The sequence below is a fragment of the Lactuca sativa genome, chromosome 9 (assembly GCF_002870075.4).
Source record: "Lactuca sativa cultivar Salinas chromosome 9, Lsat_Salinas_v11, whole genome shotgun sequence".
In the NCBI taxonomy this organism is placed as follows: Eukaryota; Viridiplantae; Streptophyta; class Magnoliopsida; order Asterales; family Asteraceae; genus Lactuca; species Lactuca sativa.
The window spans coordinates 105,112,862-105,131,404 of NC_056631.2; the positions used below are offsets into that span (position 1 = coordinate 105,112,862).

Here is an 18,543-nt window from a genome sequence, read left to right on the forward strand (position 1 = left end):
ATATGAACTAGATTAAGCATTTTCAAGAACAAGAACAAAAGGGGCGGGGAGAGAGAGAGAGAGAGAGAGAGAGAGCACTCTTACTTTTTTAATTATTAAAATAAATAAATAGGTATTAAATTTAAAAAATAAAAATAAAAATAAATATACAAGGATATTACAGTCATTTCAATAGTCAAAACACTAAATATATAATGAAACTAATTAAAAAAGACCACCGATTCAAAAAATTCAAAATTATTTAGTAAATGACCATTTTTATTGTTTTGTCTTGTTTCAATAAAGTATTTGAGCATTGGTGTTGAAATTATTGGACTACCTAAAAATATTTCACTACTATAAGCCTGTCGAAAAAACCCGAAACCCGTTCTACCCACCCGACCCGTTCCAAATTCGGGTAGAACGGGTAACGAGTATAAACATTCGGGTAATAGGTTAACCCGATAATAATATAGGTCGGGTTTTAGGTATGAATATTTATTTTCGGGTATACCCGAATACCCGAATTCGTTTTTTAAATAATACCAAATATACAATGCAGTCACGTACGAATACTTCAAATAAAACAATAGCCTTCGTTTCTTCTTATGAACGACGGCTCAACAGTCGACGCAAACTTGCAAAGAGAAATGAATATGGCAACTTGAAGATGCAAGACTTTTTTTTGTTATGTTTCAGAATTTTATGTTTTGAGTTGGGTTATGACTTATGAATTTTACTCTTTTTGTTATGTTTAGACTTTTATGTTTGGAGTTGGGTTATGACTTATGAATTTTACTCTTTTATTATGTTTAGACTTTTATTGTTTAGTTGGGTTGTGTTTAGATTTTTTTTTGTTATGTTTAGACCTATTATTCCATGCTAATCATATTCATGGTTTTTTTATCAAAATTTGGAATTGAATTAAAATAGTACATAACATATTATAATGATTTGTATTGTTATTATATATGTACTTGTTAATTGTATGAAGTATTTTCCTACCAAATTCTTTATTAAACCGACCAACATGTAAAAATAAAAATAATTTATCAATAATTGTCATTTAAGAGATTTTCAAGTATACCCGATAATTACCTGACCCAACCTCAAACCCGAAAACCCGAATTACAATATTGGTCGGGTATCGGGTATTATTTTCTTAAGGAAATACCCGTTCTACCCGACCCGTTCTACTCAAAACCCGAAAATTTTACCTGTTCGACACCCCTACACTACTATAAAGCAAACTATTTTAAGTTTGGGTTTATAAGTCACAAACTATCCAATTTTTATAAGGCTAGTATAATTTTTTTTTCAAGGGTAGCACTATAATATAAAAAAGAAATTATAAAAATATTTGTCCTACCGACCGAAATTTAAAGGGTAGCACGAAACTATCGTAGGCGCTGATAGGGATAATGACTTGGGAGGGTAATAAGGTTTCCAGCTTGTCCGTATTAGGTCACTAAGGTTTTTTTATGCGTATTAGACCAATATGGTTGTTATTACCGTTTAGAAATAGTCATTTTACCGGTTTTAACGGGTAAAAAGGACAATTTCTAAACGGTAATAACAACCATATTGGTCTAATACGCACAAAAAAACCTTAGTGGCCTAATACAGACAAACTTAAAACCTTATTACCCTCCTAAGTCATTAACCCTAATTTTAAAGACATTGAGAATATATGACCATCAACAGTAAACTACTTCGTTTAGAACTCGCGTCGTCCCATATAACCTGCTACTCCTCTATATGGCGAAGCTCTTCATCTATAGTCATCCCTTTGGGGACATCCGATAAAATTGGAACGATACAGAGAAGATTAGCATGGCCCCTGCGCAAGGATGACACACACAAATCAAGAAATGGTCCAAATTTTTTTTAACACTAATTCCCTTTTCAAATGCTAATAGAGTTCAATTGCAATTCTTACGTTTCAGTAGTTCATCTACTGAAGTCATAATCAGACAACATGTGGATTCTATGGTCAGATTGATCTTCTTGTTGATGTCTTCAACCATTTGTGGCAAGTAAGAGTGATCTTTCTTTCTATAAAGTCTCCTTTAAGTTTTTTACTTTTCCTGTCATTAAGTTTCATGTTTTATAAACTTCCGTTTATGTGTTGTATATAGTCTGTATGTGTTTGTTTATGTGCTGATTTTGATTAATTTTGCAACTTCAATTTCTTAGTTCATGTTGTGGTTTTGTTTTTTATAAAATAATTGATAATAGGCATCATCTGCAAGTCCCTGTTGGTTTTACATTTCCATTCGTTATCAAATGTAGACATTGATGGGAGGTATCAAAGTGAGATTTTGTTTTTGTACATATGGATGTGTTCATGTAAACATTTAAATGACAAAAAAGAAGTTATTGATAAAATGTTGCATATTTATGTAATGAAGATCATCAATCATATGAGTTTCTGGACTTAGAAGTTCTGGAAGGGTTGTGGGATAAGTTTAAATGGAAGCAACTATTTTCAGTTAAACAAATCAGTCACATTGATTAGTAAGCATGTTTTCTAAATAATTAGGGTTAATGACTTAGGAGGGTAATAAAGTTTCCAGTTTGTCCGTATTAGGTCACTAAGGTTTTTATGTGCGTATTAGACCAATATGGTTGTTATTATCGTTTAGAAATAGTCCTTTTTACCCGTTAAAACCTGTAAAATGATTATTTCTAAACGGTAATAACAACCATATTGGTTTAATACGCACAAAAAAAACCTTAGTGACCTAATACGGACAAATTGAAAACCTTATTACCCTCGCAAGTCATTATCTGGCACTAATATGGAGAGAGAGAGAGCGCCCGCAATGGAAAAAGCCGGCAATATCTGATTCAATTTCTTTCTTTATACCCTCTTTGCGTGCGTGCGTATTGTCGACCATAGAAAGGTCGGCCTCTTCTTCATTTACCAAATAATGGTCTTCATCATACACATGGGCTAATTTTTAAATGAGTAATGGGCTAAACAATTAACTACTTTGCACCTCTTTACTTTAAAAAAATCCTAATTTTTTAAACACTTCCTAATCAAAATTTATGGGGATCTTGTGGAACTACCAGCTGCCACTACACATATACGTGTGTTTGTTGGTAAATATATACCAGGCAAGTGTAAAGGAGCTATTACTAGAGGGTCGAAATAAAATTTTCAAAACAAAAATACATAAACAAGTTCAATAGATATAGTTTTTAATACTAATTTCTAACCATACTAATGATTTCTTTATTATTTTTTGCTTGTCTTGTAGTTTTACACACTTTCCTGATACATTAGTAGTTATATTAACATATCTTAATAATTACTTTAGTGTCTACATGGCCTATATCAAATTCTTTTAAAACAAAAACATATAAACAAATTTAATAAATATGCTTTTATTATAAATTTCTAACTATACTAAGCTGCTAATGATTTCTTCACAAAATTTTAACTATACTAACTAGCTAGTAATAATAAGCTAGAAATAGAAGTTTCTTTGCAATAAAGTAATAGTAGTAGTTATTTGCGGGAGCTTCTGGACTAAAAGTCTACGTTATAATATCTTTTGTGTGATATGTTCACAGTTTTCAAGGTATAAACAATCTAGGGTTAACCCGTATGGAGGAATTTTCACGCATCTTGGGCCGAGCTGGTGCGCCTCCCCACACATGAACACCGCCCTCAAGTCTGGCGGGGTGCGCGTGATGTGGCTCCGGAGACGGGACGAGATGACGAATAAGAAACTTTCTTTTGGCAACGGCTGGATTTTGGTGGGCAACGGTCTTTTGACCGTTTAAACAATTATTATTTTTTTTTTAAATTTAAACAAATTCAACTTCACCTATAAATTACCTACTATTCTATTTACAATTTATACTTCAAAAAACATTCTCTACATTTTATTACCATCTACAAAAAAACACTTATCTCTCTCTCTCTCTCTCTCATATATATATATATATATATATATATATATATATATATATATATATATATATATATATATATATATATATATATATATATATATATATGGATTCAAATCAAAACACCCCAAACACTCCAAATGAAAATATTAGCTACATGCAATTGTTAACTTCCCTAATTCAATAATAACCTCTATTCAACACTTCATACCCCCAAACTTCTATTAACAACAACTACAACAATTCAATCAACCCCAATTTCAAGCCTTTCAACAGCAACATTCTCAACAATTTTAATAACATTCTCAACAATTTTAATAATATTCTCAAAAATTCCAACAACCTTCTTTTATACCTCAACAATTTCAACCATCTCAAGTCTTATTATGTCAATCTCAACCTATAAATTTTGAAATGACGACGACGACGACGGATCCAAGAAACACAGCAACAACTCGTTGAAGGCAAAAAAAAAACAAAAGATCCAAGAAAAAAAAAAGAACTACCACATGGAACGAAGTCGAGGAGGAAGCTTAGCGAGAGCTTGGATTTTCATATTGCAAGATGGGGATGTCGGCAACTCGCAAACGGGTCAATTTTTTGGTGTCGTATCTTAGATCATTTCTATGCATTATTAGGAAAGAAAACGGAGCGGACGTACGAATCGATCGGCACAAAATGACGTGATTTACAAGCGGCTTGCGCTAAATTCAATGGGATATTTGACAAGCTTATAAACATTCGTAGAATAGGTAGCAATGATTTCAACATTTTAGCATCTGTAGCCTACGAATACAAAATTACCAGCAATGGTAAACCGTTCGGCCACCAAAAAGCATGGGAAGTTTGCCGTAACAGTCCAAAATGGGTTTTATATTTGGAAATGGCGCATTCGGGATCTACCATCGGTTCCAACAAAAGGGCAAGAACGTCCGAGTTGGACGTGAGTTTTGGACTCGACCTCAACGATGACTTCGCCGCCAACGAGGGGGAGGGCCCATCGGACGTCCTACTTCGTCGACCACCAGGAAGGGACAAAGCGAGAAATGGAGCATCTTCAAGCGGAAAAGTACTGACAACTAGCGAAGACGAGCTTGCGACATCCATAGATAAAGTTTTAGTTTTTTCTAGAAAAAAAAATACAAATCAATGGAGGAAGCTCGTCGGCAAAAAATAGCTCTTACCGATCTTCAAATCATAAACACAAAGCTCCAATCAGATATCGACCCAGAAAATCTTGCGACATTTCTTAAAATTCAACGACTAGTCCGGGACAAATATGAAATTTAGGTTATAATATTTATGGTTTTAAGTAATTTAGGATTTTTATTTTTTTATGTTTTTTTTAAAGAATTTTAGGATTTTAATTTATGTTTTTTTATAGAGAAAATAAATATCCTCCTACATTTTATTCTTACACATCTTTCTACCATATCAAATGATGACAAGTGGATTAGATTAGTATTAATTTCATTAAATGTGTCATTAAATGTGACACATGTCAACATTTGATATGGTAGGAGGATGAGTAGGAATAACATGTAAGAGGATATTTAATTTCTCTTTTTTATATTAATGTAATGCGTTTTTTATTTTAATGTAATGTGTGTTTTTTATTTAAATTTTGGCTTTTATTTAAATTATGGTTTTTATTTAAGTTACGGTTTGTTTTTTTATTATTATTTAATTTAATGTTATAAAAATAAAAAAAGAATTTGTGGAGTGGTGACCATTTCCAATGTTTAGTGGGTTGGTGGTGAAGCTGACGTGACACACATGTAGCATCACTTTTTCGGTGGGTAGGGTGTAACCACTCCCCAAAGCCTTATTTATAAGTATGAAGGAAGTAAAGAGAGAGAAATATTGAGGGAATACATCTAGCTTCGTTGTTGCGTCGGCGGTGAGGAAACATGAGAGGAAAAAGGCAGCGACCAACATATTTGAGATTAGAGGCAAGTAGTCCGGTGACCGGCGTGAGGAGGCGAACAACTTGCTGCAGTTTCCGGTCAGATTTGAGATTTCTTCTTTCGACGGCGGCAATAGGTAACTTTGGGATATCTTTTTCCAGCTCTTGGAAGAAGTATTTTTGGTTTACTGTTTTTATAAACTTAAAATTAGAAAAGTTGTAAATTATATTAAGATTATTTGTTTTTATAGAGTTTGAGAGTAATTTTTTTTATTGATTTGGTTTCCTAACAAATAAAGGTTCGTTTTGATTTTTTCAGTGATTTGCAGAATATTTAGTTGATTCTTTCTCCAGTCACCTAAAATGAATTTTTTATAAGTTAAGAAAATAATTATAGTAAGCTCATAAACAAGGCCAGTTAGTTATGTTAATGATTTTTTGTAAGTAAACTATGTACGTAAATACATATAAGAAATTAGCAACCTCAAAACTGGGTAGGCTACGCCCCCTATGGCCTTTAAGAGCGCCCACCACTACGACCTAGTGTCGTAACAGATTAGGCCATTTGGTATACCAAGGATGAGCCAATTCGTGGTTTACGTGACCACTAACCACTATAGTGCACATCACCCCACTACTTAGTGGTGGCTAGTTGTCGCGGTGGATTGTGGTGTAAACAACGGAAGTCAACGTCCAATACATTTCTTTCTCTCTTTACAATAATATATATATATATATATATATATATATATATATATATATATATATATATATATATATATATATATATATATATATATATATAATTTAAAAATAAAAAAATAAGAGAGTTATAGTGGTGGGTATACCAACATTTTAGTGGTTGTGTGTGGTGATGATGTAGAATCCACCACTAAAATGATTAGTGGTGGGTATCACAGATGGTTTTACGTGAGGTTAAAAAAGATATTGATTAGTATAAAAAGTTAGTATTTTTTATATTAAAATTTCAATATATATATATATATATATATATATATATATATATATATATATATATATATATATATATATATATATATATATATATATATAAGTAAGTTCAAATAAAAACAGTAAATAGTGTGAGAATGTAAAAACACTATGTTTATGTTATTATTCTGTAATGAATTTTGTATAGGTGTATTGTTGAAATAATTCTAATATAAATATTAACTTTCGATTAGTCATATATTCCTTACAATGTTATTATTCTATTATAAACTTATGTATGTGCATTTTGGTAGTAAATTCTAATTTTAAATTTAACCTTTGTCTTTTCATTTATTCTTTGCTGAATAATGACATATATTTGTCGATACAAAATTCATTGCAGAATAATAGCATAAGAAAGTGTTTTTACGTTCTCACACTATTTACTGTTTTTATTTGAACTGTCCCCTGTATATATATATATATATATATATATATATATATATATGTGTGTGTGTGTGTGTGTGTGTGTGTGTGTGAGTGTGTGTGTGTGTGTGTGTGGGTTCAATTGAGAAAATAAAAAAGGTTGAGAATAGGGGAATCATTTTCAGCCACCCATTTAATTTAAGCATAAAAAGACACGGTGACAAACTTGTAAATATGATATAATAGCCTTCAATCACAAATACGTACGTGTAGAGAATTAGATAACAGTTGAAATTCATTCTAATCGATCGTTATCATCTAAATTTCTCCTCTAACCTTCAACAATCCAGATTTCTTCAATTAAATCATCGATCAATGTCATCCTGTGTTAATCAATCATCGATCTTCATTAATAACACATTTATCAACAACATTCAACAGTTGACAACAAAAATTCGTTTTTTGCTCTTTCAATCCAACCTTCAATTCTGCTTGAATACGAGCATATCTTCAACATCTATGATTAATTATACTTCCAGCATCATTAGATCAACATCATCGATAATCAACAAAAAATTCAATTCATATCATTCATTCAACATCAATCATCAAATAAAACATCGAAATTAAGGTTAGAAAAAGATCAAATCATTTTTTGTTTGAAAATTTTCATATATTTCTCTACCAATCTACTATTTTGTAAGATTTAAATAGTTAAAATATCATATTTATCACATTTTCAAAAAAGTTAACTTGTATGCACTCCAACTGTTTGATGAAATGCATAAACTAAATTACCACGTTATATTCATATATGAATATGTTTTCTCACCTGAATCAATATGTGATTATTAAAACACAAAACTATGCATGTCTGTATGTTATTCATATGTGAATAACATATAAAAATTATATATATTTCTGAAAACACCTTGTAATATTCAGATATGAATATACTGTGCAATATTCACATATGAATATACCAACTATTATTAATAAGTGAATATATGATCTAATATTCACAAGTGAATATACTATGTACTATTCTCATGTGATATACAATGTAATACTATATGCAAGTCTGTATGTTATTCATATGTGAATAACATATAAAAATTATATATATTTTTGAAAACACCTTGTAATATTCATATATGAATATACTGTACAATATTCACATATGAATATACCAACTATTATTCATAAGTGAATATACGATCTAATATTCACAAGTGAATATACTATGTACTATTCTCATGTGATATACCATGTAATACTATATAATACTCACATATGAAAATATCATCTAATATTCATAAGTGAATATACCATCTAGCATTCACAAGTGAATATACTATGTAATATTCACAAGTGAATACATCGTCTAATATTTAAATATGAATATACTATGTTTAGTATATGCTATATTCATATATGAATGATACTTAAATTGTAAAAAAAATTAATCATAGTTTTTATTCATAAGTGAATAACGAATATACTGTAGTAAAAACCTGATTCATTTTTATTCACTTATGAATAACGATAGCTGAAAATATAAAAAAATAATTTTTTTATTTTATCTTTAAACTATATCAATATGGATGTCTATTTGTAGAGAATAAAAAATCATGAATTTTGGTATATTAAAAATAATTGTTCGATAAAAATAGTTTTTTAAAAATTAAAAAAAAACGAAAAAACTATGTTTTTGTATATATTAAGGTAATGTTTAGCATAGTTTAAGGAAACATGTTTTGTTAGAAATATATGTGCATTCCTTTCTCATTTCCGCCGGTATGTTGGAGGCTTTTGCATCAAAAATAAATGATTGGCTGAGAATGATTCTTCCATTCTCAACATTTTTTATTTCTCAATTGAACCCTCATATATATATATATATATATATATATATATATATATATATATATATATATATATATATATATATATATATATATATATATATATATATATATATATATATATATATATATATATATATAAAAGTTCATTTAATAACATAGATAATAAGTTGTATAAGAAGATATTAGCTATTAAATCCGATCTACATAATATAATATTATAGAATGCATTTTTCTTTGTGCATGTACCACGTGAAAACGAAATCAACTCACATGCTAATACTATTTTTGGACGGGAACTTGCACGCCAATATACTATTTGGATTTAGGATTGCTATATCAAAATGAGGCCCCACGAGTTTTCGAAAGTCAGCAAAAATTAATTGAAGCTCTTTAGAAACCAAAATTTTAATATTTATAAAGCAATTTACATATGGTTAAATTTTTTTGTATGTGTTTTTTTGTGTTTGTTTTTAGGGATAATGTCTTAAAAGGGTAATATATTTTCTGATTTGTAGATATTTTGTCATTGAGTTATTTTTTCGTTCATATTTACCCTTTCAACTTGTTAAATTGTATACATTAAGTCTTTATGACCGTTACCATAAATTAGCTAGAAAAATGACTTAATACGATAATATATTTTTTATTTTGTATACATTTAGTTTTTTAATATTTTTTTGTTTCAAAATCAAAACTTTTATTTTTTATACTCATTCAGTATTTATAAATAATTTCTTTAGTTTTTATTTATTTTATTTATTTATTTATTTTTATCTTTGTATTTTTATTTTGTTTATCAATTACTTAATCCTCACACATTTTTTTGTCATTATCTATGTTGCTTCTTATTTGAGTGAAAACTATCAAATTTATAGTATTATCTTCTATTATCAAATATGATAAAATTATCTTCAAATATATTTTGCTTCGTTTGAATTTCTTTTGAACGACTAAAAGCTTTTATGAATAAAAAACCACAACTAACAGTCTAGCAAGATGCTCGAATGAAACCATTACGTCAAAGTACAATTCAAAGGGCTATTTATAAGCCAATCGCTGAAATTAATGATATTTTTCCGACTCCTACTAGAACACCGATCAAACGCGTTATCCATAATGGACACAAAAACATCCTTGTTCCTTATATTTTTCTCTTTCTAAAACAATGGAATTTCGTAAAACCATAAGACCCCCAAGTTTTTAACATACTAACATGAAGCACCTTCTTCCGCATCTGTGAAAGTCGCAAGGAGTCTACCTATGGGAACATGGCAACAATAATGTCCATAGTCAATATCAGAACATCAAGTAAACGGCCAGTTCTATTCCATGTTCTATCCGCAATCTCACACTTCACAAACAAACGACTAAAAAGTCTTGTAGACTCCAAACAAAGCGGGCATAAAACTGATGACACACCAATCCCTCTACTATCAATATTAGACTATTAGTAGTAGTTGGGAGCCCATTAGAAAGTCAAATTCACCCGAAGATATGCATCATCCGGAAGTAATGCATCATCAATAAATTTCGGAACCATATTATCTGACAAAGTGCATACAACTATCCAAGTTCTATAGAAAAGCATCGCTTTGATCCGAGAATTAGAACTCACCAAGTAATATTTTAAGGGTTAAAGATTGATAATCTTCAACACCTTGTCTCATAATACATCTCCAAATCCACACTCGCATGTTATCATAGCTACCATATGAAATTAGACAATTTTATCATAGGTTGTGTAACGTCAAAAATCAAGAACCACAAATGGTATTGCCCAACTAAACATTTTTCCAAAATAAAGTTTAGTCGACATTTCCCACCTTTCTCTTGGTGTTTTCATGGAAAATTAACCCTTTCTCATTCATGGTATCTAAAGCTTGAGGATTCTTCCCCATACCTCTTGCCCATGGTTGCCACCTAGTGGAAATTCATCAGCTTTTATAACATTCACCCGAAGAGCATCGTTTACTTTAACATACCCGTATCACCATTTTTTTAAGTAGAGTATGGTAAATAGCATCCAAACTACCAACACCGATGCCTCTTTTTTTTAACGAAGTTGGTATGATATCCCATTTCACCCATTGATTTTTACATTCTTTTAAATTGCATCCCCACAAAATTATCAGTTATACTCCCAGTAGATATTTACGATTCTCAACTTTAAAAAAACTTTGGGAGAACCCTAAACTGAGGTCAAAAGCATAGACCTACTACCAATGGGTAACATGTTCACCTACCAAATAGACATCTTAGCCTTGAGCATTTGAATAACCGAAACCCAGCTCGGCTGTCTAGACATATTTAAGTTTACAGGTATGCCTAAATAAACAAATGGAAGTTTATCTTGTTTACAACCTATAATAGTTCTCGTTTGCTCAACCGACTAAAATCCACACCAAAACCGTAAAGATTTGATTTTTGGAGATTCAACCTCAATTCAGAGAACAAATAAAAGCAATTCAACACAATCACAAGGTTAGATATATTTTTCAAGACCACTCTCCAAGCAACGAAAACATCATCAACATATAAAAAATGAGATATCATCAAATCATTTCTAATCTCAGCTCCTCAACAGAAAGCAACATCATTTGTATCCTTGACGGCAAAATGCAAACTTTCCATGGCTATAATAAATACTAAATGAGGAGAGGGACTCCTTTTTTAAACCATAATACAACTGGAATTGATGTGTTCAATTAGTAATTTGAATTCAGTCGTCATAAATTGAGAAATTGGGAAGTGAAATTTTGGATAATGAGATTGATTTTGATCCATGTCTCATGTCCATATGATATCTAAAAGAACGGATGAATATTTAATCACTTATCTAAAGGACAAATATTTGATCTTATCAGAGTTCCATAGTTGCTTTAGAAAGCACCATTTGCTATTTAATTTAGAAGTTATATTAGTAATTTAGTTTTAGAATTGTCCAAGTGGGAAACTATTGGATTAAGTGTCTAAGTCAATAACTAAATTACCATAATTTTGAATTATTAGCAAAGTTTCTTTTAGGTTGCCCCTAAACCTAGTAATGGACTAGAATGTTATTTGGAGAGAGAGACTGATTTACTAATTTATTAGATGATTAATAAATTAATTAGAAATCAAAATAAATAATTTATTAATATATTATGAGAATAATATATTAATTAGAAATCGCATTATTTAATTAAGAATTAAGCATAAATTAATTTTGGGATTAATTAAAAGTGGAAGGACTAAATGTGACATTACTCAAAAGTTGGACATTGACCAATTCTACAACCTCCATAGGAGGAGGAGGAGGAGGAGGAGGAGGAGGAGGAGGAGGAGGAGGAGTCTAGATGGTTTTAGGGGTTTCCTTGGGCATTAAGGAAGCCTAGGAGTCCTTAAGGAGCAAAGAAAAGGGATAATGATTATCTAAGGAAACTTGTCTTATCATATTTCTCTTAGTCACCTATATAAACCCTCCTACGGGTTCATAATTTCGTCCATCCTTCTACAAGATTGAAATCGTTGCCACTTGTTATGTATGATCACCATTTGTCTGGTTGACTCGCTCTATTTCACGCCATTGTGAAAATTGTGCCGCAATTGACCGTTTAACTTTGACTTTCGTTGACTTTCTCATAATAGTAACATACTTTATTTTCAACTTCAAACAACCTTAACTTTCTCATATCTCCGTTTTCAACGATTTTTATATCTACGAAATCGCCTCGAGTAATCTATCACTTTCTTCCACTTACTATTGTCAATTCTTATACAATAATACCTTTTATAAATATTATAACAAGTGTTACACCAAAGCTCTTAACAAACAGCTAAGCCAATGTTTGATCCCCAAATTCCACCATTTAGGCCTCCAAATTATAGTTTCTCTATATTTTTGTGAAATTTCCTTTTTTATTTTTATTTTAGTTTAATGACAAAATATGTGTTTTAATTATCTTTTGAATTTCATTCTTTTATTTACGATCTTATTTTGAGGATTCTAATGTCATTTTCAGTTTTTCAATAATTCGGCATAATGCCAAATTTATTCTCCTTATATATCAAATCTTTCATAGTAGCCATTAAATTAGTAAAAAAAAATCTCTTTGACTATTTTATGTTCTTGATTTGGTCCTCTATCCGGAGTACCATTATCTCTACTCATTTTTTTTGTTGGTTAGCCATTTACCGCATATTGTAAGAGAGCTTGTCGAACATAGACATTTTGACTCTATTCTTGTAGCCTCTTCGTTTCTTCTAAAATCTTTCAGATTGTTGTTCCTGCTTAAGTTCTTAGTGGTTGGTTAAAACAACGAGTCTATTACTTCGTAAATAATGATTTGGTTTTCTGTTCTTTATACGAAATACATTTCAAAGGTTTCTTTGATATTCTTTCGAACTGTTTCATTAGTCTAATAATTAGCCTAAAAGAAATACATCTCATATTTACACATTACCACATCAATTTTTATTTAGACCAAGAAAAGCCACGTGTACTACATCACTGACCATGTACACGAATTACATGTAACGTACAATATCAGTGTCGAATTAAAAGAGTCAAGAAAAATATAAGTTCTAGATTTCTGATTGGAACAACGTTGGTAGAAGGAAGTGATGCTACTCTTCCCAGTTATGTTTAATGGGTATAAGGCAAAGTGGTAATTTCCTATGGAGAACCAGAGAACCCTCCTCCAGCATATCCAAGTCTTCGTTCTTCACTCCACCAGGAATTTTCCAATCATACCAATACAAAAGGTTTGCGATGGTGAACTCAACAGTCGCTGGAGCTGTTTTCACCGCTGGGCAAGTTCTTCTTCCCCCTCCGAAGGGAACCATCTCATAATTCCCCCCTCTGAAATCCACCTCAAGATTCTCAAACCTTTCTGGGTAGAACTCAGCCGCATTCTCCCCCCATTTGTTTGGATCTCTTCCTATTACCCACCCATTAATTAAAACCATCGTATCTGGAAGCACGTCATAACCACCTATTTGGCAATGGCTTAAGCTTTCATGTGGGAGCAACAATGCGGCTGGAGGATGCAATCTTAGTGTCTCTTTCACCACCATCTTCAAGTAGGTCATTTTTGAGACATCCATTTCATCTAGCTTTTGTTTTCTCCCTGCGCAATTTCGGATTTCGCTTTGCAACTTTTGCATCACTCTCGGACTTCTAATGATCTCGGACATTGCCCAAACCATCGTTGCAACGGTTGTATCAATTCCTCCAGTAAAGATGTTCTGAAAACGTATTTCACATTAGTTATATAAACAATTGCACTCCATAAAAATATTAAAAATATGCATGATATGTATGTATACCACTATAAGAGATTTGATTTCTGTTTTAGTCAACCGATCATCATCAGAAGCATTATCCATCGAAGACAACTCAAGCAAGGTATGAAGAAAATCCTTGTCATCATCGTCAACTTGGCCATTAATATGAATCTTGTGATCATGGTCATCAACGTGCGACTGGATGTAGGCATCAAGATTGCGACAAACTTTTCCTAGCTTATGATTCCTTCCACTAATTTGATCAATTATTTTACCTAACCATGGAAAAAAATCACCGAAGGAGGGATTCATTAACTCCAAGACTTCATCAAGTATCATTTCGAACGAAGGACCTTTCAGTGGTTGTTCTCTGTAGTTCAAGCCAAGCGCCACCTTAAAAGTCACCGCCTTTACTAATGCAAAAAACAACTCGTTTAAGTTTATCGCATTGTTTGATGGATGTAACGACACAGACCGAAGCATGATCTCCACCTCGGTTAACAACACATGGTTAGAGAGTCTAGCTCTATTGGGGCCCAGGAATTCAGATACCAAAACCTTGCGCATCTTCCTCCAGTGATTGCTGTAAGGTGTGAAGGCAGTGTCCACATAGTTGTATGTTAGTTGCTTGGTGGTCTTGTTTATTGGACGAGAACACAGTATGTGATCTTGATCTTTAAGGACTTGTTTGGCCATGGCAGAAGAAGAGATTATAACGCAAGGTTTTGAACCAATTTTGAGTAGCATAATTGGGCCATATTCTTGGGAAAGTTTCCAAAAGGCTAGATGACGAGGTTGGCCTAGTAGTTGATGCATGTTCCCAATAAATGGAAGCTTTGGAGGGTTTGGTGGAAGCTTAGGGGCAACCATGGACGACTTATTAGATTTAAGAGTATAGAGAAAGATGCAGAACATGGAGAGGAAAAGTAGTGTTGGGAGAAGCCATGAAGGGAAGATAGAAAAGATCTCCATGTGACTAGAACTTTTGAGGTGGTTTGATTTCCGTATTCCAAGTTTATGTACCTTCATTTATAGTGAGGCTTCACGCTTGGATGTATATACCTACCATGAACATAAAAGTACGTCCTATCACATCCCCATTACTAGATATATACTTATTTTGTAATTTTGTAATATTTTTTTTACAAAATATTCACCCCTAAATATTTATTGTATTTTAGATTTAAGGTTTAAATGGTTTACAATAACGAATGGAGTAGTTAAAAAATAGAATCACCTCAAAATTATCTGATGAATATGTTGGTAACTAGTAAGGTCATCTCCAATGGGAGTTCAATGGTAGGTTTAATGGGGAGTTTAATCTCATTAAACCCAAAATCCCCATTGTAGAAAAATGACTAGGATTGAATGGAATGGAGAGTTCAATGCCCATTGAACTCTATATTCTCTCTCCTCTCTCCTCTCTCTCTCTCAAACACACACACACACACATATATATATATATATATATATATATATATATATATATATATATATATATATATAATTTTTTATTTTTTATTTTAAATTAATGTTAATTTTAATTGTAGTTTTTAATTTTTAATTTCATGCTAATTAATTTTTTTAAATAACAATAAATAAAAAGAAAATGATAAATGATATGACAATCCATTAAATTGTATAGAGTTTAATGGAGTGTAGAGTTTAATGAATAAAATTATATAGTGAGTGGAATGTATATGTGTCAATCCATTAAACTCATATGAGTTCAATGCATTGGAGATGGTCTAAGTAGTAAGCTTGCGTCCATACATTTTCTTAATAACTTATTGCATAAATGAACTTTAGAGTAAAGTCAACTTGATTATTTAACAGTCTGAGTTTTAAAACGTGTACTATCATTTTTTTTTTCTTCTTTGATTTAATTTCTTATATATACGTGTAGTCAAAGTATAAGATTCGAGAGTTGATTAAAGTATATGGTCTATCGCGCGATATTCGCTCCTATTCACTAAGTATATATCTCTACTAATTTTATGTTATATAAATATTATTTAATATGCTTAAGCAATATAATATTAATATTATTAGACCATATAATTTTGAATTATATATATATATATATATATATATATATATATATATATATATATATATATATAGAGAGAGAGAGAGAGAGAGAGAGAGAGAAATGTTATTGTGTTTTAACAATGTATACAAGCCGGTCCCAGAGGGTGGGAGATAGGGGCGATCGTCCAGGGCCCATCTTTTAAAGGGACCCAAATTTTTTATGGAAATTGCGAATTTTATGGAATGCTTAATTCTTTTAACTTTAAAATCTGTTTTTTTTATAATAATTCGAACATTCTAACAGAATGATTTATGGTTATCTTGAAAAAAAAATTATTCTCATGTTATCAAAAGTAATAAAATCAATAATTACATTCATTCTTAAAGAATACAACTATGAACACAAATACATTTATTCTGAAAAAATACGACTAATAATAGTTAACAGTTATATTTTTTCTTAAAAAATAAAAGCAATAATAATAATAAAAACATTGAAATCTAAGTAAAACATTTATACATTCTAATAGAATATTATTGTTAATCAATTATGACAGAATATGTTGCTAATTGATTTCAGAATATTGTTGCTACTTCTTCTCACATATTGACATTATGTATGTGAATGATAAAATTGATTTCCAACATTTAATTGACTTGGTTTGCTTTCCAACATTTCGTTAACATGGCTTTCGTTTCCACATCAGTGACAACCTTTTCAAAGCTAAAACCCATAAAGAAAAACATAATAAACTTTATGATAGAACGGTTGTAGTAGAATAATTCATTTTGATAGAATGATTCTAGTTGCTTTTACATCTTCTTATATGAATAAGAATTTTTTAACAGTTTCTTGGCATTCAATATCCATTTATGTTCTGTAACTTTAATAACATTTAACGGACAAGAATAAGAATCAATTAACACCTAATTTACTAACTTCCTGTGAACATCCTTGTTTAGAAATCTCAAACGCTAGTCGCTATACTCAGTGGACCTTGTGAGCTTAGACTCCTTTTGCACTTTAGCCCCTTTTCCTCTAATCTAGTAACAAGAAACATACAGATCAATATATAAAAATCTAAACATAAACTTCAACTGAAATAATGAAAATAAAAAGAATAGTAATCATCCGCCATTAGGGTAAATTTCCAAAAAAAAATAAATGTAAAGGAACACAAGAGAAAATATTACAACAATAATGGAGTGTGATGAAGAAACAATCAGATTTAGTTAACTCGATAAAACATAAACACACACACACACAAACCCCACAAAATCTATGGACACATATGAAATTCAAAATTTTAAAAAACAAATTGATGTCCTGGGTTTAGCTAGAGCTCGTTAGAGTATACAACTTTGATATCTACCTTTATACTTAAACAAAAATTGAGAAGAACGGCAAAGTGACAAATGTTCAAAAAAGAAGAAAGGAATACAATTAGATAATGTAATCAAACAAAAAACACAATTAGATAATTCGAAGTACAAATTACATAAATTAACTAAATCAAACGGGTTGTTTAATGTTGGATAGGGGAAGAGATACATATTGTTGTCTTCTTGAGTGAGGGTAACAACATTGTTGACATTAGAGGTACCCCTGAGCACGACACCGGTTTTCTTAACGAGGGAAATGACAATAAGGGTTTTAGAAGCGATGGAAAATATTATCAAGGATTGATGAGCGATGGAGGGTTTAAGGGGGACGCCTTATATTCAGTGGTTGGAAAGGCGTCCCTTCTTCTCTTTCACGTATGTGCAAGAGCAAATGGATTTGTAATACTTGGATTTTTGGTATGTTCTTTTAACTCCTTTATATTTATTTTATCGAAAATTGGTCCTTGGAGTAGTACGCGAGGCATACCACATGGTATGCTTAGCGTACTAGCTGAGAAGCTAGTATGCGAGGCATACCACATTGTACACTTAGCGTACTAAGTAGGGAAGTGATCGCGGGTGCGAGGCCTCGTACGCTGGGCATATGAGGATTACGCTTAGCGTATGTGGAGATTAAGAAGCCCTAATTTTAGGGTGTTGCACCCTATATAAAGTACTTAAGTCCCTAGGACCGGCCTCTTTACTAGCCTCCAAACCTCCTAAACTCTAATCTTGACCCTTAGCCTCTATTGTTGTGTCTTTGAGCTTTTGAGAAGAATGCTGCCCTTATTTTTCTCATTTTGAAGGAGT

The 18,543-nt window shown here is 31.3% G+C and overlaps 1 protein-coding gene and 1 non-coding gene across 2 annotated transcripts; one reads left to right on the forward strand and one right to left on the reverse strand.

Annotated features, from left to right (window-relative positions):
• The first annotated feature begins 1,762 nt into the window (after positions 1 to 1,762).
• Positions 1,763 to 1,865, forward strand: LOC111905606 (U6 spliceosomal RNA). The gene has a single exon (XR_002854951.2). It is a non-coding gene; the product is annotated as a U6 spliceosomal RNA (small nuclear RNA).
• An 11,619-nt stretch (positions 1,866 to 13,484) lies between these two features.
• On the reverse strand, positions 13,485 to 15,342 carry LOC111905570 (parthenolide synthase). Its single transcript, XM_023901261.3, has 2 exons — positions 14,362 to 15,342; positions 13,485 to 14,280 (listed from the first exon to the last, which is right to left on the reverse strand). Exons 1-2 carry the CDS (start codon positions 15,289 to 15,291, stop codon positions 13,660 to 13,662), a joined length of 1,551 nt encoding a protein of 516 aa, XP_023757029.1. The 5' UTR covers positions 15,292 to 15,342; the 3' UTR covers positions 13,485 to 13,659.
• Between the last annotated feature and the right edge of the window lie 3,201 nt (positions 15,343 to 18,543).

What these genes read in the sequence shown, in the direction of transcription:
- LOC111905570 (XM_023901261.3), bottom strand. Translation starts at nt 15,291, where the DNA reads ATGGAGATCTTTTCTATCTTCCCTTCATGGCTTCTCCCAACACTACTT. An exon ending in AAATCAAATCTCTTATAGTG is followed by an intron (nt 14,281 to 14,361) that starts GTATACATACAT and finishes ATACGTTTTCAG; the next exon opens with AACATCTTTACTGGAGGAAT.